Source organism: Besnoitia besnoiti, chromosome X (genome assembly GCF_002563875.1).
Source record: "Besnoitia besnoiti strain Bb-Ger1 chromosome X, whole genome shotgun sequence".
Lineage (NCBI taxonomy): Eukaryota > Apicomplexa > Conoidasida > Eucoccidiorida > Sarcocystidae > Besnoitia > Besnoitia besnoiti.
This window is the reverse complement of record NC_042365.1, coordinates 987372-1009111: the sequence shown is the minus strand read 5'-3', so window position 1 is coordinate 1009111 and position 21740 is coordinate 987372. Positions and strand designations below refer to the sequence as shown.

Below are 21740 nucleotides of genomic sequence, written 5' to 3'. Positions count from 1 at the left end.
GCCCGCCACAGTGCACATGCGCAAGCGTGCGGTGTCTGTACACTGCGGCCAGTGAAGCTCGTGGAGTACGTACACCCGAAAAAATAAGAAGAAAGGGACACAAAGAGAAGGGCAACTCAGAGGAAGGCGTTTTCTCAGTAGAATGTGAAAGTCCCGTCCCGATTCTCTGCCTCAGCTTTGCCACCAAGACGCGAGGGCTTCCGTCCTACCAGTGAGGTTCCCCGGCGCCCGTTGTGCTATGTCCCGAGTGTACTTTCTACTTGGGACAAAAGTGTACAGGAGTCAAGAAAGGACAGTTCAGCTGTCTTGTTTGCTCTGTTTTCGACTGTTTCCTCCAGTCCAGTTTTCCTTCCAATCGATTTCGCCGCCAAGGTCTTCTAACTGTGGAACGGGCCCGCTGTTCGCCAGCTGTGTGGCACCTTGGCCTTTCCTCAGCTTTTCGTCTGTTCGGTCTCGATCCGAAGCCGCTTTTCCCGGTTTTCCATCCTTGCCTTCCCAGTTTTTTGTCCCTTCATCGTCTGTCCGTGTCTCTTTGCCTGCGAAGCATGTCCGGCGTGCGTGTTCCGGTCGCCATCTAGCGCGGCACGAGCCCGAGGGCTGGCCTGGGTTGGAGGTACCTGTTCCGCGCGCCCTTGTCTACCATGTACATGTTTACGGTTTGTATAGTCATCTAAGCATGTAATACATTTTCCTGGAGAAGCGCCTCGGTGAGCAGAGCTCTCATTCGTATGAGGGAGGGCGGCACACGGCCGTTCCAGAGATCATCTAGGCGGGTTCGGGGGTTCATTTCACGCTTTCATACGAAGCGTCGCCCACGTCACGTTGAAACGCATTCGCTGAGTCGTCTGCATCCTTTGCGCCCCTGCTTTTTTTCTGCCCTCCCGTCTCCTCTCCGTTACCTGGAAAATGCGTCCCTCTGCAGCTGTTCGCGGGGGTCTTCCCCCATCTCCCTTCTCCTTATCTTCTTCCTCCTCGAGCATCGCCACTCCCTCTGCAGCGTCGACCAGCGCATTGGACGTGGCTTCTCAGAGCGGGAAAAAGCAGGGCGCAGATGCGGGGCCCGCTGCCGCGCGGTCTCCGCAGCCGAGTGTGTTTGCTGCGGCAGCGTTCTCAGCCGTCCAGCGGTCGTCGTTCTCCTCAGCCTCGCCTTTCTTCGATGAAGAAACCTCCCCCGCGACCGCGTGCCTGAAGATCCTCGGGCGGACCCTTGCGCTTTCCCCTGCCGCCCCTTCCTTTCCTGAGTCTTCTCTGTTCGCTTCTGCGGCTTGCTCCTCTTTCTCTCAGCCTCTCTCAACGTCTTCCGCAGGTCTGGCGGCACAGCCTGCCGCAGCAGGTTTGACCGGAAAAGCAGAGCAAGACGCGCGGGCGTCGCTTGTTGGAACGTCCGACCTCTCCACCGCGCCTCCCTCGCCGCCGACTCCCTTCTCTTCGGTCTCCTCGCCCTCGTCCCCCCCGCCGCGCGCCGCCTCTGAGACTCTCCCCAGCTCGGGTCCGTCCCCGCTCGCTTCTCGTCAGGAATTTTTGCCGTCGGCTCCCTCGCATATGGCTTCCTCGATTCTGCCTGATTTCCTTTCTCTCCTCGCTGGTTCGCCCGACGCCGCTCTCCCCGCGACGGCGCCTTGCCACGAACTCACTGCTCAGTTCTTCGTACTCGACTGCGTGATGCAGGCCACCGCGGGGCTGCTCTCACCGATGCGCCTTCCGCTTCCGCCGTCGTCTTCTCTCTCTTTCGAGCCTGCGCTGCGCTGCGCGCTGCACCCTCCCTCGTCGGCGTCGCCGCCCCTGTGTGCGGATGCTGCCTCGCGCGTGAGTCTCGCCTCTTCGCCAGCGGCGACGGGCGGCCTGGAAGCCCAGACTTCGTTCTACGGAGGCGACGCGCGCGCCGTTTCGGCACTTCGCCGCGTGCTGGGTCCTGCGATTCTGCTGCCCCCTGCCCTCGTGTCTCTCCCACTGCACGCGCCGATTGTGCTGCTCGACCGACAGCCCGCGGCGACGCCTGCGGTCGCGTCCCTCTTCTTCCCGCCGTTCCCGTCTGCGGCCTCCGGCAGCGCCCACGACGCCGCCCTGCCGCCCTTCGCGCCGGCTGCCGTCCAGACCCCGCGCCTCGCGCAGGAAGGCGGGGCTGTGGGCGCGTTCGCGGCCCGCACACCCGCCGTCGGACCCTCTTTCGTTCGCGAGAGCGAGAGAGGGAGAGAAGCGACCGCGTCGTCGGCCTCGAGTCGCCCTGCGTTCGGCTGCAACCGGGTGGTCAGAAGAGACCCAGAGGCCCCGCGACGCGACCAGCGGGACAAGGCGCAGCCTTGCGAATCGCAGGAGGACGAGGTTCGCAGCCTCTCCAAGAAGAGCGACGCCGCGAGCTCTCCCTCCGCCTTCGCAGGCGAGCGCGTTCGAGCCGAGCACGAGGAGGGTCTCAAGAACGGCGCGGCGGACGCACCGCGAGGCGAAGAGGAGGGCGACGCAGACGCGAGGAGAGCAGAGGAAGACTCGCTGCGTGTTTTCGACTTAATCGAAGAGGAGCCCAGTTCGTCCTCTTGTCCCTTTCGTGCGGCCTTCATCGCCTCCATGCGGGCGGCTCTCTTCCGCTGGCTGGAGCGCTCGGCGCCAGCTCTCGCGTCGTGCCCCCCTCCTGCCTCTGCTCCTTCTCTCTCGTGCCCTCTTCAGGCCACGCGCCTCGTCGCCCCGCCGTGGGGTGGCGAGGCGGCCGCGGCCTGGGCCGCTTCCGCGCCGATGTTTCAGTCTGCGTGTGTGTCGCCGGTCCCCGCGGGTGCCGATCCGCGCGGCGTGCATCTCTGTCTGGTGATTCCACACCTTTTTCTCACCTTCAGGAGCGGCCATCTCACGACCATGGCTGCGTTGCTGCAGAAGGGGTACGAGCGCCGCTCGCTGAACCGCATGCGCCGGCAACTCACCTCTGGGGCGGCGGGCGCTGCTGCGGCCCCGCCCGCGGGCGCTGGAGGGCAACCGCGCGCGCCGGAAGGCCTCACGGGGACGCGGCTGCTTTCGTGGCTCGGCGCAGCGAACAGCCGCGACAAGTGCGAAGAAAGGCGGGTGGAGGACCTGCGGAGAAGGCGCCAAGAAGAGAAATGCCGGCAGGACTTACTCGAGTTGACTGACTGGTTGCCACTCGCCTACAGCTACCAACCCGGCTTCAGAGAGGACGCGGCAGCGGCCCGCGACGCCGACGAGTCTGGAGTCGCGGCAGGCAGGAGAGACCGCGGCCGTGAGCGCATGACGGCGCCGCAAGCCCGGAGTTCTCTGCGCCAGCGAGAAGAGGAAACTGGGGGGAAACTGAGCAAGCACGAGGCGCTCCTACAGCAGCAGTACGTACACGGCGTCGTCCTCGCTTCGTATCTCGAGGTGTACCTACGCCCCAAGGCGACTCGCGGGGCGCCTTGCTTCTCAGCGGGGGCCTCGCCCGCGTCGCTCGCCGCTCCGCCATCTACCGCTTCTCTTTCCAGTTCCGAAGACACGCGGGCGCCGCTGGAGTGGTCAGGCGAGCGCGTGGAGGTCTTTGTTGTGGGCGGCTCCTTCGGAGGGGAGACACTGCGGGCATTTCAAAAGAGATTCCTTCAGCAGTCCGCCGGAGTCAGCCTCGCTGAGTTTGCGAAACTCGCCGTCGACGTAAGGAAACTTTTTCCGCTTCTGTGCGGCTGGGCCTCGACGCCGCCGCGCCTGCGAGTTTCTTGTCGAGCCCGTTTCTCATTCTTCAATCAAAGCGCTGCGCAGTGTTCCTGCTGCTTCCACTATGCCTTTTCATGCGGCATGTGCGCGGCTGAGTCCGTGCTGCGGCTTCCACTTTCTTGTGGCATGTTCGCGCCCTCTTGTTCGCCATTGTTTGCCTCTTCTGCAGCTGCGAGAGACTTGTGTTCATTTCAGAAGTGCCTGTGGTTTCGGTCTTTTCTGTATCAGATGACTCGGACGCAGTTCACCCGGCTGGCGCTGTTCGTCGTGCCGCGGCCCTTCGGCTCGCTCTTCCTCACTAACCAGCTCCGCACGACTGTAAGCGATCCTGCCGCGACGGACGCTGCTGTTTGACTGTTTTCATGTGTTTTCTGTCTTTTTCTGGCTTCCTCCATCGTGAGCTGTTCACCGGAGTGCCCTTCTGTCTCTTTACATGTCTGCCGCCGGCGCGTCTCGCGGCCGCGAGGCTCTCCCGGAGCGTCTCGGACGCTCTGTGTGTGGCGGCCTCGAGCGGCCGGCTGTGTTGCAGAGCTGCGTGCCGCGAGTGTGCGGATGTTTTTCCCTTTTTTCAGCATTTTTCGACGCTCTTCGTGGAGGCTAGCGTCCTCGCGACCACCGGGCACGCCGCTCTGGCGCTCTCGCTGTTTCATGCAGCCCTCCGCGCAGCCGTCGAGTCGCACAGAGCGTCCGCAGCGGGCGCTCGCGCCGCTGGGGTCGCGTCTCTGCTAGAACCTGAGGCTGACGCGTGGGGCGGCAGCGCGCCGTCTCTTCTCAGACAAGTCGTCGCGTGGCGGTCGGCCTTCACGCAGTGGACGCGAGAGGAGGTGCACGCGCTGCGCGACGCGAAGCGGAAACTCAGCGAACTCGACGCCGAGCTGGGCTTCGGCGCGCGAGGAGAGGACGGACCGCCGCGCGAGGGGGACGCGGAAGGCGCAAGACAAGAAGACGCGAGGCTCGCGCCCTGGTGGAGGGAAGCACAGATTCAAGCTGCCGCGACCACCAGGAAGGTCGTGCGAAAGAGCGTCGAGAGGTGAGTCGAGGCGTGGAAAGCGAAGGATCCTCTGTGCGCACAGGGGAGGGGGGAGGACCAACAAACCCAAACTGAAGCCTTGAACGCGCCAGACGTGGAGGGTGCTGCTCAAGCGCAGGGGGACGAGGAGACGCGGCGGACTTGGAGGGAGCCCTGCGGACCCGCACCCACGCCGGAGACGCGGAAGGAAAAGGCCGTGTGGCTCGGACGTGTGTGGGATATCAACGAGCGCACGCTTTGAAAGGAGGCGCTCAGATGGCACGTTCTGAATCTCTGGTGCTGTTTCCAGCTGCATCAACATGTGCTGCGACGTCATCGAGGTTGCGGAGCTTCTGCTCGATGCCCTCTGCGACTCCGCAAAAAGAGTAAGGCTGGGGCGGTTTCCCAACACACCAGAGTCTCTTGGGTTTTAGGGTTCAGGCTTACCGTCTTGTGCTTTTCGCGTTTCGCGGCGTTCTGTTCGGTCCTGCCTCTCGCGCGTGCTGTCACTAGTGTGTCGTTGTTTGCGCCTTTTGTGTATGCTTTTCCTCCTCTCGTGCTTGCCGTGTCGCCCACCCTGTGTCGCGCTTTCTCGCCCTCGTTTGTCGCGATTCCCTCCCGCGCTCTATTTGGATCGGCGCCTACTCTTGCGCGAGAGTCTCTCCTGTCTTCTCCGCCTTGGTTGACTCTCCTGACCTGTTCTTCCTCATCCGTCTTTATCCGTCCTCTGCAGGCCGCTTCCCAGGGCGGCGTCGTGGCGGCGCTCGCCTGCCTGCAAGGCGAAGCGTTCGACTTCAGCTCTGAGCTTCTCTGGATCTTTCCCTCCGCCGAATTCGTCGCGGAAGAAGCGAAGGAAAAACTGCTTCAGGTACCTTGGGCGCCCTCTAATGAAACCTCTAGATGTGTTACAGAGTGCCGTAGTTGTGCTTCAGCGTAGCGAGCGGATTTCGGAGGCATTTCTTCCGCGACCGCCGTCCGCCTCAGCGACAAACCCATTTACACTGGGGGAGGGGGGGTGGATGCTTCCAGTGTTCGCGCGTTTCCGCAGCTGTCCGCGCTGCAGTCCCACACTCTTCAAACATGTAAACTCGGGCCTGTATAAATATATATTTTTACATGTATATATGCAAGTATCTACGGATATGTGTGTACAGAGGGTAGCATGTGGATTGGTGTAGAAGCTGTTGGGGCGTAAGAGAGTAGGCAGCACGAATATTGCCTATGCGTGAGTTCGCCTGTCACCACCCTGACTCCTGCGCCGTTCGTCTCCTCTCTGTGACCGTCTGCGTGTCTCTGTGTTCTCTTGTGGCCTCCAGAGAGCGAGTGCGTGCCTGCGGGCGGCCTCGGGGGCTCCGACAAAGGCACGGCTGTCGCGCCTCGACAGCCGCGGGGAGCCGCGCCAGCGTCCGGTGTCTTTTTCGACTTTCGGCAAGATCGCGTTAGTGCCGCAGTCGCCTTCAAGCGAAGCTGTGCGATCCCCTCCAGCGTCTCTTACGGGCTCCTCGTCGGGCTCACTGTCCTCTTCGCTGGCGTCCTCGCCGCCCGCCTCGCCTCTGGTCGCGTCCCCACTGGCGTCGCACATCTCATTTGGCTCGGCGCTCGTGTCGCAGGCGGCCTTGATCCACGGGGGGGCCTGCACTCGTTCGGCCGCGGTCGCGGAGGGCGCCGGCAGTTCTCTCCCTGAGTCGCTCGCGGCATACGTGCGCGACGCCCTCGGCGTGTCGCCGCGCGAGAGCGAAGCAAAGGAAGGCGAAAAGGGAAGCCGAGGCCGGCCTGCAGACTCCCCGCACGAGAGCCCGACGTGGAAGCGCGTCCTGGTGGCCGCTGCAGCCGCGTTTGAACGCGCGCATGCCGCTGCGATCGGTCTTCCAGGCAGCGACGTGGTCAGGTGAGGAAAGGCGTTGCACGCGGCGGCAGGTGCGTGGAGAACGGGAAGAAGCGCGCGTCCGGTCTCCCTCGCCTCTCCGAGTTCTGTGTCGTCGTCGTGAGGGTTTTTGCCCGCTTCCTTCGTTCGTCGGGGCGTTCGCTTAGAAACCCTAAACCCTCGGATGGCATCGCGGCGGAGGCGCTGTGCTGTGCTTTTAGCCGCGGTATTCATCCACTGTCTTGGTGTGCATCTGCGCGTTTCCTGCGTCGCTTTAGCGCAGAGTCCCGTGGGCTGGTTTTTGCTGTCGGCATTCACTTCGGGGGGGGGGTTTCCCGCTGCGTTGCGTGTTTCGCAGGTGGGAAGCGGCCCTCGCATTTGCGAGCTTCCTCATCTACTCGGTTCAACTCGCCGAGTTGGCAGGAGCTCTTCTGCACATCTACCTGCGCGCCGCGCCCGCGGCGGGTTCGCTGCCGGCTTCCTCGTCGTGCGGCTCCGTCCCTGCTGCGGTCTCCAGGGCGGCCTCCGGTCCTTCCCCCCCTCGGAGTCGCTTGCATGCGAGATGCTGCGCGCGCAAGCGCGGCGGCTGTGTGCCCTTTGCTTGACGCGTGTGCTGCTGCTGGACTTCGGGCTTGACTCGGCCGCCCTCCTCAAGCTGCTGGCCTCTGCGTCGCCGCTCCTCCCCGCGGGGTTGCCCACTCTGCGCCAGGTGCGCGCGGCCCCTGGGACTCCTCCGGCGTCGCAAGGCCTCGGGCGACGCGCCGAGGCCTCGCGCCCGCCCCCCGCGCAGGCTTTCCTGCCGTCGCTGAGCGGCGGCTGCGGCGCCTGCGCAGCGGGCGGCATCGCGGAGGCCGCCTGCGCAGAAGTCGAGACGCAATACGCGAAACGCGGAGCGGAGCGGTCCGCCGCTCGCCTAGACGACGTCGCTTCTGCCTCGAAAGAGGTACTCGCGCTCGAGCCTCACGGCCTCGACGGTGGCGCTCTGCATGACCCTGGGACGTTCTCCCATCTGCTTGCGCGCCCCTTTTCGAGGTGAGTTCAGGCAAATCTGCGGGCGCCCGCGCACCGGCAGCCCTGTACCATATCTGTGAAAGTGCGTGGACGACTACTTTGCGCGAGACAGGGGCTTTTTGTCCACGCGCGCGCGTACCATGGAACTGGCGTTCGCCGCTAGCGCGCCGCAGATACGCTTATACATGCGCATGCCTGTGGATATACATGCATTGGCGTGTGCCTCTGCATTGAATGAATGCTGTCACATGCTTCGTTCTTGGCCACGTGCTCGCGGCATGAATAGTCCTTCCGCCTCTTCGCGGTCCTGCTGTCGAGGCCTCCCCTATTCGCGTCTTCCGCGGCTGTGTCCTTGTGTCCCTTCGGCCCCCGCAGCTGCCTCGCTTCGGGCGCCTCGACCCTGGAGCGCCACTCAGATGACGAGAGCGACCTGGCGGCGTGTTTTCAACCTCGAAGCCGGCAGTTTTTCTTCACTGAAGAGGCTGAATTGGCTGCGTGGCGTGACGAAGGCGAGCTCCTCCTCCGCCGTCCTCCTTCTTCCTCGGTGGCGACCGCTTTAGCCTGCGCCGTGGCGTCGCCTCTCGAGGACGCAGGCGCCACGGCAACAGGAGGCGCAGTGCGAGCGGCGAAGAGCTCTGCGGCAGCGGAAGGGAAAGGCTTGCGATGTCCCACTGGCACTTTGTCTGCAGGCGCAATGTTGCAGCGAGCGCCTCCGCCCCCTGTGGACTGTTCATCGCTCTTCTCTCCTCTGGCGGCCTCAGGAGTCTCGCGCAAGGCCGAGCGGACGACCGGCGACGCCGGAAGCCCGGGGGACGAAGGCGGATTCGGAGATGTGCGGCGCACGCCGGAGACGGGTGGGCGGCTGACGAGGGACTCTGCAGAGGCTGAGACACGTGGAAATGGCGAGCGGGGGCGCGATGACGGTGAGCCGCTGAGGCCTGCGAGGCATTCTTCGTTGTCGTCGACTCTCAGACCTGGCGGAGCTCCGGAGAGCGAATCAGACGCCGGAGGCAGTAGCGCCCGCGCCCAGCCGCAGGACAGCTCCACCGAGAAGGGAACAGAGAGCGCGGAGGCGCAGGCACAAGAGACTTCAGTAGACTGTCGCGCTGGCGGCGCCGCGGCCCCCGGGGCCACACCCAAATCGGAGAGGAGAGGACAAGACGCGGCGGACGTCCGCGATGAGGAGAAGGTGTTCCTTGTTGAGCTACTGAAGATGCACACAGCGGAGCCGTGTGCGCGGTTTAAATGGATTGCGGGCACTAAGCTCCGGAGGGCGGATGCGGAGTGCGCGGTTTCGAGCGACGATATCCGCGCCAAAGCTACAGCGACAGGCACGCTGCGTTTCCTCACGGGTTGTATACTTCCTGCACCTCTTGGCGAGCCCAGACACGCAGAGGAGGAGGAGGAGGAGGCAGAGAGAGACGGCGATCCACGCGTGGGGTCCCTCGCGGAGCGGGAAAAGGCGAAGAAACAGGGAGACGCAAAGTCCGGCTCCAGCATCCGGCCTCTCTATCGTCAAGCCTCCCTTGTGTCGCGGCCTGCAGCCTCGTGTGACGCTGCGCTCGCGGGTGCGTCGTCCGCCTCTGGCCTCGTCACACGCATGCGAGAAGACCAGCAAGCGTTTGCTGCGCGTGCCGAGCAAGCGCTGGACAAGTGGAGAAGAGGGGTAGCGGCGCGCCAGCCTGGCCTGATCGTGTCTGTCGAGACTGTGGGGTCTGTCTCCCTCATGATGGCCCTGTCCCTGGATTTGGTGACATCTCGCGTGCTCCCCACGCACACCGCGCAGGAGCCGCTAATTGGGCGCGCACGGGTCGGCCCTGACCGCGTCTCCACGGCGGACGGACGCGGTGGCGCGGAGAGCCAGAGCGCGACTGATTCTCTCGGAGGCGCCCACGCGCGGCCGCATGTTCGGGATATCTCGAAGAAAACGATATGGATGTGCAGCCAGTGGGATGCGCTGGAGGACTTGGTGCGCGCCGAGGTTCGCAACTAGCAGAGACACACGCGATCTTCGCGCCGTGGCAGTTCGGCGCCGCGGGGGTCAACGCCCCGACGGCGCGTCTCGCGTGAGACGATCCTCATCAGACGAGCAGGCTTCGCTGTTATGCTGTGCGCTGTCGGCTGTCTCCCGAACTGGCAGAGAATCTGGAAGCGCAGGCAAGGCTGCGGCAGAAAGATGTAGGCAAATGGCAGGCTGACGTGCAGCCAGCAAAGCAATACGACGCTCTGGCGCAAGGAACGAGGGAGGAGTTCCAAGATGGTATCTACTGCAGCCGTGGAGGGGAAGCCGTCGAGCACGTCAGGCGCTCCACGCGCAGGTGACGAGATCAAACAAAGCCCGTTTCCAGTGTTGGGTTCCGGGGGAGGCCAATTGACGCTTGACGTAGTGGCACAGACGCGACGTCGTTGCAGCAGAGAGTTCGTCTTGGGCGGGCGTGTGCGTCTTCTGTCGCGGCTTGGGAAGGAACTTCTGAATCTGTGCTCACAGTTTGTGGCGCGTATTTTTCCTGTCGGTGGTTAGGTACTACCCACACCAGTGAAACGGTTTCCTGCATTCTTGATTGTTTTCATGGGTAAGGCTACTGTAATGGTATCAGTAGGTCCCGCGTCTCGTCTCTTTTTTTCTCTCTCCGTCGTTCGTCCTTCCACCTAAGCTGCTTGTGGAAATAAAAGACACTGGACAAGGTGCGCCAATCGAATACGATATCAGGCAGCATCGAGCACTGCCCTGGTTGCATGTAGCAGTGGGGCACAGGCAGCGAAGCATCGATTCAGCTTGCCTTGCCACAGAGCGGATACTTCGCCTTCGCGCGGGTGCCCTAGTCCGCCACGCTACCTTGAGGCTGTCGGCGGCATCCCTGTGACGTAGGGACGCGGAAATCAGACCCCACGCATGCGGCAATGGGTAGCTGCATACTAGCAGCTGAATTCGTGCGCCAGTGATGGGGCGACACTCACTCGGGTAGTCGCCTTCTTGTTGTTAGCACTATTTTACATCCACGCTCCTCACACATTTATATCTCAGTGTATATATACCTACATCCCTGTGGACCGATATGCTCGTTAGTATTTTGTTTAGAGTCACCGTGCAATCAACGCAAGCGCAGGCAGTCACACCGTGCGTGTCACCGTGTATCCGACGCGCGTGGGCACTCTCGCGTTGGAGGTGCTGGGTTCGGTGGGGAGGTGCTGCAGTGACTAGGCACCCATCGCTGGCATGAAGTAGCCAGGGCTGCCTCAGGAACCACACTGAAGTTTAGTTTTGTAGTTTATCCGAGATGAAACGTCCTTGGCGCAGGTCTAGAGCGAGATATCACTTTCTCATTGGCGAATGTTTAAGATAGGTTCCGGTGCACGTCCCTAGCATGTCAACTCAGACACTCGTTCACCGCCAGGTACGGTGGTGGAAGCGCCTCCGTCAGCTCACCGCTGAATGAGTACTGGAAGGTTCTCCCATCAGTGTCAAGTCTGCGCCTATTCGGCTCGTCTGCACGCATCGCCTGTAAGCGCCGCCGCCATGTAGGAGCGCTAACTCCAGACCTGGGAGCGGAACCTCGGAGGTATGCGCTTGCCGACTTCCACGTGCGATTGTTTCCCGCGGTGGCCCGCTGCCAAGGGTTATAACATCGCAGTGTATGAGAGGCGTGTATTTGTGTCTGCGGGCAGACAGATGTTCTTCGCTTCGCAAGATACGCGAGATGTAGACTGTGTGTACGCAACGGATGCTTCGGTATTACACTAGCCCACCGTCCAGTTGTCAAACCTCAACGAGCCATGGCCCAGAAGAGGCATATGACAAGGAGACACAAAACGTGTTGTCATCTGGACCGAGAATGAAACCAAGACAGACATTCCTGTAGCGTGTTTCCCTGCATGCGTACGCATATGCGTTTGCAGACTGCTTTAGCATGCGGTGACACCACTTCGCATCCACTCAGACACGTGGTGAGTGATACACCCCATATTCTCTGCACAAATGCTTCCACCTCAAGTTGCAACTTCCCTCGTCCATCCGGGGGGATCATCGAATGCACGAAATATGGATGTCCATGTGTGTGTACAAGGATCAGACGTTTGACTACTCAGAACTTCTTTCGATTTACGCGGGCACACGTAGCCGACGAAGACCCATGGGATGGAGACAAGAGCACATCGACGTCCTTGAGTTGGCAGCATGAGTTATTTTTGCCTCTAATCTTTTTTGAACTACTGCGCGTGTCTTTTGGACGTGTCGAGTGTTCGCGCAATGCCCCGTTGGCGCTTATTGGGCCTGCCCCCCCCCCCCCCCCCCTTATTAGCTGCCCCGCCTTTTGTTCTTATAAATGAATATGCATATATATTTTATGCGTTCACAGGCGTACAGTGGTTGCTGCAAGGGACGCTTCTGGTCCCTCATGCACACGCCCATGAAAGCCAGGCGCAACAGAGGCGAGCCAGCATCCTTGTGGCGCATTATCGCGGTGTGCTGCCGCCAACCTCGCGTCGCGGGTCGAACTGCTCTCGTCATTTGCGCTGTGAAGAGCACCGAACATCGCTCGTTCCCCCCGTTCCACTGCTGCGTCCGCTAGTGCGCTCTGATCGAGAGGACCAGCGACGAAGCTGTGGTGCCGGCCGCGTGCTCGGTTGTCGTGACGTAGGAATTGCACTTTCTCGGACTGCTTTACGAAACCACGGTAGCTTGCGTTTGACAACAAGCAACATAACGATTCAGGGTTTTCGATCATGTTTAGTGTACGGGCCGGAAGACAGAATACTCCGCCTGGCGCGTGCGCGACAGACCCCCACGACGCCTACGCGGGAGGTCGCAGCGCAACAGCTTCCTGCCGAACGATCTCAATCCGTCTGTTGTGTACTTCGGCTCCGTGGAGGTGGCACCCAGTCGAAGTTTTCGAATGCCTTTTGTCGATATACACTGAAAAGACATTCGTATTTCCTGTTGGACTCTATTCCTGCACTTTCAGGTACGGCCGGAGATCCCAATCTGTCATGGCAGCGCGTGTGTCCTTACACACGTGCTCCCTCAGTCAACTCCGCTCCGGCAGTTCATTGTAGTCACGGCAGTCAGGCAAGTGTGGTGTGCAGAGAAGCATGGTGAGGACGGTTGATTTCGTCGTCTGCAGTATCCCCTCGGTAGCCCATCACCTCTACTTGTTTCAACGCACGCCCAACTCCTACCAGTGCGGCCGTAGGTTGTACTGCTGCGTGAACAGACACCCACTCTATTATTGTACGATCTCGAACCGGAGAGCCAACGCGGGGCTCGCTGCTCAGGAACCTGCGCTACTACGCAAGCCCCTTTGTTGCCGTGTGGGTTAAACCAAGAGCGCGCTCGCATTTCCGCATTTTCTCCAGACCCACAGGAAGCGTCTGAAAGGCTATTGATTAACACGTGCCCATGGGTATTACGTCAAATACGAGGGACGTGACGCTTCATCGTGGAGGGCACGAAATATCGGCGGAGTGCAAGCGCAAATTCTTCCCAGTAAGTGCAAAGCCTCGTGTTCAACAAAGTCGCCGACACCCAGCGAGTTCGCTGCTGCACAAAAAGAGTAGGAGCACTTAGGGTCGCTTAGAGGGAGTATGTGGCAGAATAGCCAATAAGCCATTGTGCTCAGTCGTTAATCAGGGAGACAAACTGTGGGCGATACGCCGCCACGTCTTGTGCTAACTTGGTAGTTCGATTCGAGAGCCCTCAACTATCGCGAGCCTCCGCGTATTTTCCTCAACGTTTCCAACTATCCCCCTGCACGCAGTCACGGGCCTAGTGTCGACTCTCGCATCAGCTCCAGTGAATACAGTCTATAGGCGTACTCCTTCCATGCTAGCTATGTTGGGGGAATTCAGTTAGTACCGCATAGCTACGGCCGTTAATATACAAGCTCTGGTTGATGGCAATGAGCTTTCATACATGCTGTTCCGATGTGGAGCGATCTGCCCGCACTGTCCCAGGCAAATGGCGACAAGTTTCCCTAATTTAGATTTTTCCGCTGCTCACAATTCTGTGTCGGCAAGAGCCTGCAGTGAAGGTAGCTCGCATGTTTCAGGAACCGACTTGTAGTCTCCCCTCGTCACAGTACCAGCGTGGCTCACTGAGTGGTTCCCGGTTTGAAGAACGAAAGCAGAACTGGCCACAGAGGACCACATGTTCAGCAGTCGCCTGCTCCGTTGTGGCCCACGGAGCGCAGGCCACAGAACCAACTCAATCCAAGATGGACATGTTGTGGCGTAGCGCGTGTGCAGCTCCCGCAGCCAGTTTGCGCACCGTCTTCACAGCATAGCGGCCCCTCACATCTGCGCACTCCATTTGTCCTCGCTATGACGCCTCCGACCCCGATTCTGAACATAATTCGCCCGTGACCTATTGAGTGAACAATTTCCTCAGTCGCCCAGCGGGGCTTCGAAGAGGACTCGCCGCCATTTCGCCAGGTTCGCCCGCCATACCGTCAAATTCCGGGATATTTTTTTCGCCGTTTGTTCAAGCGCCGACGTTCATTGCGTGCGAGACCCATAGCAGAAGGTGTACTGCCAAGTATCTAGGCTGTCTCACTCAGTACGCTGAACGACGCCGGAGAGCTGGGCAAGGATGCCGCTGCAGCGACGCTGTTGTGTGGATGCTTGTATTTTGCAGAAGAAAGGGATGTGTCTGATTGGACAGTGGACTTCCGGAGAGAATGGCTATGAAAGAATGGTAGTAAAGGGGAGCGGAGCTCTGGCCGCTTCATCCCGTATAGACAGAAATGGTCTTCAAATAATATGCGTCTGTTCACAGCATACAAGTACACCAAAGCCATTGCACCGGCAGCCCTGATGCCCAACTCGTCATCCTCATTGTAGTCAAACTGCTCGGCGTCTTGCAACGGTGCTGGTTTGGCGGCGTAGAAATCGGGCTGCATACATACGACCTACGAGAGGTTCGAGACGTCGGTACGGTCTTCGTGAGAAGCCGCTCACCCTTCGCTCACAAACACCCATCCTATCTCGTAAGCATCACAAGTAGACGAGTATGCTGCATCTTATGAAAAAAAATCCGGAAAGCCGATGGACCTGGAGCCGTCTACACGGTTGCGGCGCCATACACTTGCATGACGATTGTATATATGCGATATTGTAATCACTATTGTATGCATGTTCTTATCCACGCGCAAGTATATCTACGCATACATCTTGCCGCCGCCTATCTTGGGACTGGTGAGCCCGCGACTGAAATTTTGCCACTGCCTAGTTGTCTGTCGATACTCCCCGCCTCTCTCGCGTTCATGTAACGACATGAGACACCGAAGTGGTTGTCGTGGTGAAAGAACTATTTTCGCTCACGTGTTCTGTTGCGTCACCTTGTGAGCATCCTTCAACGCCCTTCGTCTGAGCTCGTCCCGGTGGTTGCATGATGTAATCCACAGCCGTGGTTTTGCCAGTCATCTGACAGCGAGAAGTCCCAATCATCCAGTGAGCCCCAGCAGAACTGACGTATCGGCACATGCAGATAAACGTTCGCCGTTACCCCCACCGATTCTCTCTCCAGTTTCCATGGGTGTGGTACCAATGGCTTACATCCACTCGTTTGGTGTTACCGTATTAGCACAGAATACGGCGGAGGTCACGTAGTGCGCGACGCTGGGCAATAGGTTCGTATTTACAATCTTCTGTCAGTGTCCGAAGCAAAGAGATTGAAGATAATTCGCGCAGCAATCCCGAATGCACGCGCATCGAAAGGTCCCTGTGTTAGATGCGAAAGTCACTCGAGCGGTCGCTTCGAGGAGCGAACCAAGGCGCGACCAGCAACTCTAGACGTGCTCGGTTTTGGGCTTCTTTTCATGTGGTGCCTGTGGAATGGCCTGGAAGTCTTGGAACGCGCGTTCCTGTACCTACGCAGACAACAAGTCAAATCACTGCAGATTTTTCTGTATGGCCGCGGTGTCGGTCCGCGGCAAATGCCGCTACGCGGGAGCCCCGCAGACACAACAGGCACTGGGGGCACTTCTGCTTTTCATCTCCCTGGGTTGTCTCCATGCGTCCGAAGAGTCACGCGACACCAGCGTGACTGGCGAACAACCACTGCGGCTTTCGGCCCCGTTTTCTCATCTACAACTTCCCCCCCGGCCACCGGGAGAAGGAGCGCACGGTGCGTGTACGCCTTACCGGGTGGAGTACAAACTCCTGACAGCCGTATCTCGTTTCATGCGGGGCCCGGTGAGCCGGCGCCTAGCGGACAGTGCCACTGAGAGCGACGACGACCAAGTTGTTCCATTGTGGAACGGGATACCGAAATCTACTGCGTTGACAACCGCGGCACCGCCGCCTGCACCGATGCCACGACACCTCGATTTCCTCCCTGGCCCGCGCTACAGCTTTCAGGCATCCGCGGATGTCGGCTCACGTGACCAACGCGTTCCCACGCGGGCATCGGCAACCTTGATAACATCGTCACGTGAAGCTGCCCTTGTCCGTCGGCGGTGGTTCGCAAGCCGAGCGCCTAGGCCATACCCCTGGCCCATGCTTCTGCCGCCGCCCCCTCCGCTTGTGCTCCGGCAGCTGTTACAACAAGCACGACGGTCTGTACCCAGGATAGCCGCGCAGTTGCCAGGAAGTCCAGGACCTATCCTTCGCCCCAGTTTTCCTTTCCATTTCCTGCCGAATACCCCCCGGCCCCGTAGAGATGAAGTGACTCCGCGTATACCGCTAGGAACCGTTGGACGTCCGGTACTGGCAACGCCGCGGTTGGCACTGCACCGGATGATGTGGGGAAGCCGTCAGATACCACAGTCTGGAAGTCTACGAGTTGTTCCAGCTTCAGAACCACGACTTAACGTAGAAAGCAGGCCGCCTGCGCTCATGCGAGGCTCCGCCCTTGACACTCGTCGCGCGGACGGAGCTGCCGAACAGGTCGTGCCAGATGACCCCCGTATCGATGAGGGGCGCGTTTATGCTCTGGGCGGTGACGTCGTCTCGTCGCTGATAAGCGGCAGACGAACTGCCCCAGAAGTCCGAAACACCCAGATGGTCCTAGTAGAAACATCACCAGCGACTGTCCGCCGAGCGTTCGACAGGAATGTTCCACCGAGCCACACGACTTCCAGCTCGCTTCCGGTGTCGGTGGACGCCACCTCTTCCGTCGGGCGCGCAGCGCCGAGCCCGGGCCAATGAATTTGAGAGTAGATTTTTGGAGTTGTCCAAGCAGGGACGCCGGCCCGAAGGGACTGTGAATGGATGGAATGACATACCTATGTCATATGTACAGTATGTCCTGAGTATCGTTGTAATACACATCCGCATGGTACGTCCGCCTCTAGAGGAACAATGCCGACTACCCTTCATGCGAATATACGGCTAACTGCCCTGTGATTCTGTCTTATACCGTCTCGCGTACGCCTCAACGACAAGGCGACATTAAATTATTACATGACTTCCCGGGAAGCAGGGGGAATCCGCACCATGAGATGGATGGCTTCCGCCATTACGCAAAGGTCACCGCGGAAGAGTGGGGATTCGACAGTTCACTGGCCTGCTCATGGCTTCGCTGGCTTTTCCCCAGATGTCGTGTGTCATCAATGCTGTTGTTAAGGAATAATACCACTACAGCAAGTAACTAACTCTTCCTATGTGCGTTTGCATGACCGCCGGCTTAGCATTGAGGCTTGCTGCCAATACCTGAAGAGGAAGAGCGCATAGTATGGTAGCGAGTAAAGAGAAGATTCACAGGAAAAAAAGAGGTATTCATTTCCCCTCGCTGCCACTGTGCCGCTTCGCGGAGTGTCTTCGGACGCAAACAAAATCCTCGGCTGGCGATGAGAAAAATGGCGGGACACGCCCACCGCTTCGAAGCTGGTGTAAAGTGTAACTCAGGCACACGGGTGTGTGTCCAGCGGGAGAGAGACCGCACGAACACCCGCTCATTACACGGTGGTAGGGTACGGATGCGCACGCATTGAAACCAGGACGCCTCTGAGATACTGACGTGTATCGGCGTTCACGCATGCCCACGGTGCATGCAGTACGTCCCGTAGCCCGTCAGCGTAACTCTCCAAGTATCCAAAGCGTGAACGTGCATGCTAACTAGCGATCAGGGAGCGGAAGCGCCATTATCAGGATTCAGAACTTGATGGACTAGGCACGCAGACTCGTTTGAGATGGCGGCGCGGACGGAGGATGGCAATCCTCGTGGCCAGCGGATTACCAAGACCCCTAGTGGCAGCATCCACGCATATGCCAGGAGTCAGCGGAACAAACCATGCCCGATAGCGTGCATTGCTATGCACGTTTTCGTTCAGAGCATAGTAGCGGCGCTGCAGCACTGGGGGGGACTTGCCCCTGTCGTTGCCTGTACTTCTTGTACTGCTGTGGAGCCTGGAAAGCACGGCGATGCTCAATCGGTGGCTGAGCCATGGTGACATATCTCGCCATTCTTTGCCTCTCCGACTTTCAGTGTCGCGGCTCAAGGCCCCCCCAACAAAATCGCGGCTAGACCTGCTACAGCATCAGACTATATATGTGCCGCGAGAAAGGCTGCCGTACAGCTGCACCCAGCCCGCTCGCGCCAGTCAGCTCCGCAGATTCTACAGCTCACGAAGCGTGCTCTTTTCCGCCGCGCCTCCCCGATGCAGGGTTACAGAAGCAGTGGTTGTACGCAAACGAATGTATGCATACGTGCGCGCAATTGAGCGCTATTCGAGCCTGAGAAGATATTCAGGTAAATCTGTATGTAAACGTCTTACGCTCGCCGTCGCGCATTGAATGGTGGGATTCATCTCATCAACAGGCGAGATGTCTAATCCTCAAAACGTTTCTCGAGGACTGCACTCCTCTATTCCTCGTGTTGTGTGGTGTGCTCGCCGGCTTCGCTCTGCCTCGGGATAGAACAGGAGGGGCAAGGCAAGCGAAAAAGCGAAGCAGGAGCAGCCGGGAGCGACACAGACGGCTGGCAAGCGCAAAGAAAAACTGACGGATTACAGTGGAATGGACGACAAAGACGTCGGAAAGCGAAACGATAGGGGTGTGAATCGAAGACGAAAACGGCAGGCAGGCACCGAGGAAGAAGAGAAAGAGGCAGACAGAGGCACGCTAGCTAGATCCTGCAGCAGATGACGAGAGGACTAGCCAGGAAACCGCAGCCCACCCAGGACGGCGTCACCCAGGACGGCGTCCCGAGCGGGTCCGAACGCATGCGCTGCTCCGCGCGTTCGGTGTCTCTGAAAATCAAATATCGCGGGCATCGGGCTTGAACTCGCGGTCAGGCATGCGACGGATGTGCACCACTGCCGCTAGAGGAGGAGGAATGCGGCGCAAACGTCTGCTGAGCTGCGAGATCTGGCGGAAGCAGATGTTCTTCGCCCTTCTTCAGCTGCACCTTGAGAAACTTGCCACACGCTGCATAGCCGTTCATGGCTCGAATCGCGGCAATGGCGCTCGCTTGGTTGTCGTAACTCACAAAGCCGAAGCCTAAAGACAAACCCGCACCAAAGGTGAGGATGAACGCAGGCATACACTGCTCGCAGAGAGGGAGGAAAACAACTACGCGACGCAGAGGAGAAGACGCGAGCAACAGGCGCACACGGCGTCGAACGGCAGTGGAAGAATCGGTCGAGACGCGCAAAGGATCCTCGGAGAGAAAAAGAAATGGCGGACACCAAGGCGGGCACCCGCAAACGAAGGAGAGAGACTCGTAGATCCTGGGGGTTCGAGAGAATGAAAGAAACGAAAGAAGGCCACAAACTCACAGCCATAAGAAGAGCGTGAACCGAAGGAAGTAAGCGCACAAGGAAGAGGGCTCGGCATCAGCCGGGGAAGTTAGAGAAGTGGCGAGAAAGCCTCAGGTGGGTTCGGAGCTCCAGTCTCCGTCAACAGGCGAGCCCACGTGGGGCGCGGCGCGCGCCGGCGAAAGGGCTGAATCTACACAGAGGACCCCCTATCGCAGAGGCGAGACAAGGAGACAATTCACTCACGGGCACCACAAACGGGTGACTCTACGCCGACAGAAGCGCAGGATTTCTCATCAGCGGAGGTCGTCAGCGACGCGTCCCCGTCTAAAAGACGCTCACACTGCCGCCCGTTTCGCCCTCAAGCTCCCCCGAGGGCCTTTGCCGTTGGCTCCCTCCTAGCCGCTTCGACTGCGCGACGTACCACTGCGCTTGCCAGTCTGAGAGTTCGTCTGAATCTTGCACGAAATGACATTTCCGAAAGGCGCAAAGTGCCGAAAGAACTGCTGCTCCGTCCACTCCGGCGGAATGTGGTACACAAACAGGTTGCTGCCCAGTGGGCCGTACAGCACCGCGCCCGACCGACCGCCGCCTGAGACCCCCCCGGGTGGGAAGGGCGTCGCTGAGCAAAACACAAGAACAAACGCCACACGACCACGCAGGGTGAGTGAGGGCAGAGAGAGAGCACGAAGACCCCGGAGTCGCGCACACACGCACGAGCTGTGCAGCTGCCCACGCAGCAGCAGCAGCTTCAGCCAGGCCCGACGCTACCCTCTGCAGTCAAAAGCACTCGCAGGCGCGAGTGCTTTTGACCTTGTCAAGTGCAAGACGTTCACGGTAAAAACCCGCGTGTTTCTGAATCCAGACGGCACCGGCAGCTGAGGGATCGCCCGAGATGCGGACACAGAGAGTTGAGCCCACGCGGCGACGCCTACTCTTTTAGACGCTTAGGTTTGACCCATGCACTGCGTCCGCGAGAGAGCGACGACGAAGAGAGAGACAGAACGGAGGCAAGGTAGCCGGAGGCTCCGCCGCACCGCCAAAGTTGCGTTTTTGGGGGGCGGAAGCTGTCTCCCGCAAGACTCGACTGGCAACACTCTTTCGTCTTCCGCGGACTTCGAGTCCGTGGTGCCTATCTTCCGCCTCTCCGTCTGCAGTGTTTCTGCTCGCTACCACCCCTCCCCCTCCTCTTTGCCTTTTTCTCCCCTTCACGCTTCTCTGAGCGCGTCTTCCGCCAGACGCACTCTTTCGACTCCGTGCCAGATTTTTTCTTTGAATCGCTTATTGCTACCGTCTCTCCGTTGGTGCACCTGCGCACCCCTCGCGCCCACTTTTCCACCGGGGTTTCTGCCTCGTGAGCGATCCCAGGGAACTTACGCGCAGAGGAGAGATCCGGAATGTCGGGATTCCCCAGCCGATCCACGTACTCCTTTGGTGGCAGCGGCCTCTGCCACTGAACGTGCTTCGTGATGGCGTTGTAAAAGTAGGGCAGCTTCGTGTCCGGAGTCCAGTAGACCTCCCAGAGACTCGGCGGCCCGCCAATGAGCTCAGAGGCGGTCTGCGCGTTCGCCACCGCCCCTGCCGCTGCGCCCGGCGCCCGGGGCGGAGGCGCGGTAGCCGCTGAGAGAGGCGGGAAGAGCGACGCATGCAGCCCGCCGTAGACGGTGCTTCGTTCGCCTCCACGGGCGCCTTGGGCGCTGGAGACGCCGCCGCGGGCCCCCGCGCGCTCCACGTCGCCCCCCCCGCCCTCCTGCTCTCGAGCGCCGGCGGCAGAGAGAGAAGAGCCGCTGCACCCAAACGGCCGCCGCACAGTCGGCGGAGACGGCGACGGTGAGGAAGCAGAGGTCGCGAAGCCGTTCGCGAGCGGAGGCGAAGAGACGGCGGAAGCGCCGGCAGACGACGCGGAGGGAGACGGAGAGGAGTAGAGAGACTGCGACCCTCCCGAGCCCGCGGAGGCGGCCTCACCGCCCTCTGCACTCGGCGAACTCATAACCGCGGGGTTCGGCGAAGAAGGAAGAGAAGACGAGAGAGAAGGGTGCTCGGGAGAGGGGGACGAACCACACATGCTCGCGCTGCCGCCTGAAGAAGAGGGCGCAGGGGTGGCGGACTCAGGGGACGAAGAAAGCTGCCGCCCCTGTTGAGTCAGCAGAGAAGGCTCGCCCGCCAAAACCGCCGCCCGAGGCGGCGGGAAAGACGCCGCCGTCATGGCGGAGCCCGCGGGCGCCGTAGATCCAGTCATCGAGGGAAAGAGAAGACGGCTAAAGAAGAGTGCGCGCGGGGAGGGGGGTGCGGGGAAGGGGGAAAGCGGGGAAGAGGGGGACTGGGACGGGGGGGCGGCACGCGCCCGGAGGGAGCTAGGAGAGTGAAGAGATGCAAAGACAAATCGGGCAGAAGGCAGGGAGACGCAGAAAAAAGCGGAACCGTTAGAGAGATGCAACCGAGGACATAAAGGCGGGAACACAAAACTGTCAGCTGGGCTATTGGG

General features: G+C 60.2%; 2 protein-coding genes across 2 annotated transcripts; one reads left to right on the top strand and one right to left on the bottom strand.

Annotated features, from left to right (window-relative positions):
* Nucleotides 1-906: 906 nt before the first annotated feature.
* Nucleotides 907-9558, top strand: BESB_016970 (uncharacterized protein; the record flags this gene model as incomplete). Its single annotated transcript, XM_029360412.1, has 8 exons — nucleotides 907-3621; nucleotides 3910-3999; nucleotides 4254-4711; nucleotides 5001-5076; nucleotides 5424-5558; nucleotides 6007-6573; nucleotides 6913-7586; nucleotides 7941-9558. The coding sequence occupies 8 exons, from the start codon at nucleotides 907-909 to the stop codon at nucleotides 9556-9558; spliced, it is 6333 nt and encodes a 2110-aa protein (XP_029216388.1).
* A 9231-nt stretch (nucleotides 9559-18789) lies between these two features.
* Nucleotides 18790-21494, bottom strand: BESB_016960 (RNA recognition motif-containing protein; the record flags this gene model as incomplete). The annotated part of the gene is made up of 3 exons (XM_029360411.1): nucleotides 18790-18998; nucleotides 19680-19877; nucleotides 20633-21494. The coding sequence occupies 3 exons, from the start codon at nucleotides 21492-21494 to the stop codon at nucleotides 18790-18792; spliced, it is 1269 nt and encodes a 422-aa protein (XP_029216387.1).
* Between the last annotated feature and the right edge of the window lie 246 nt (nucleotides 21495-21740).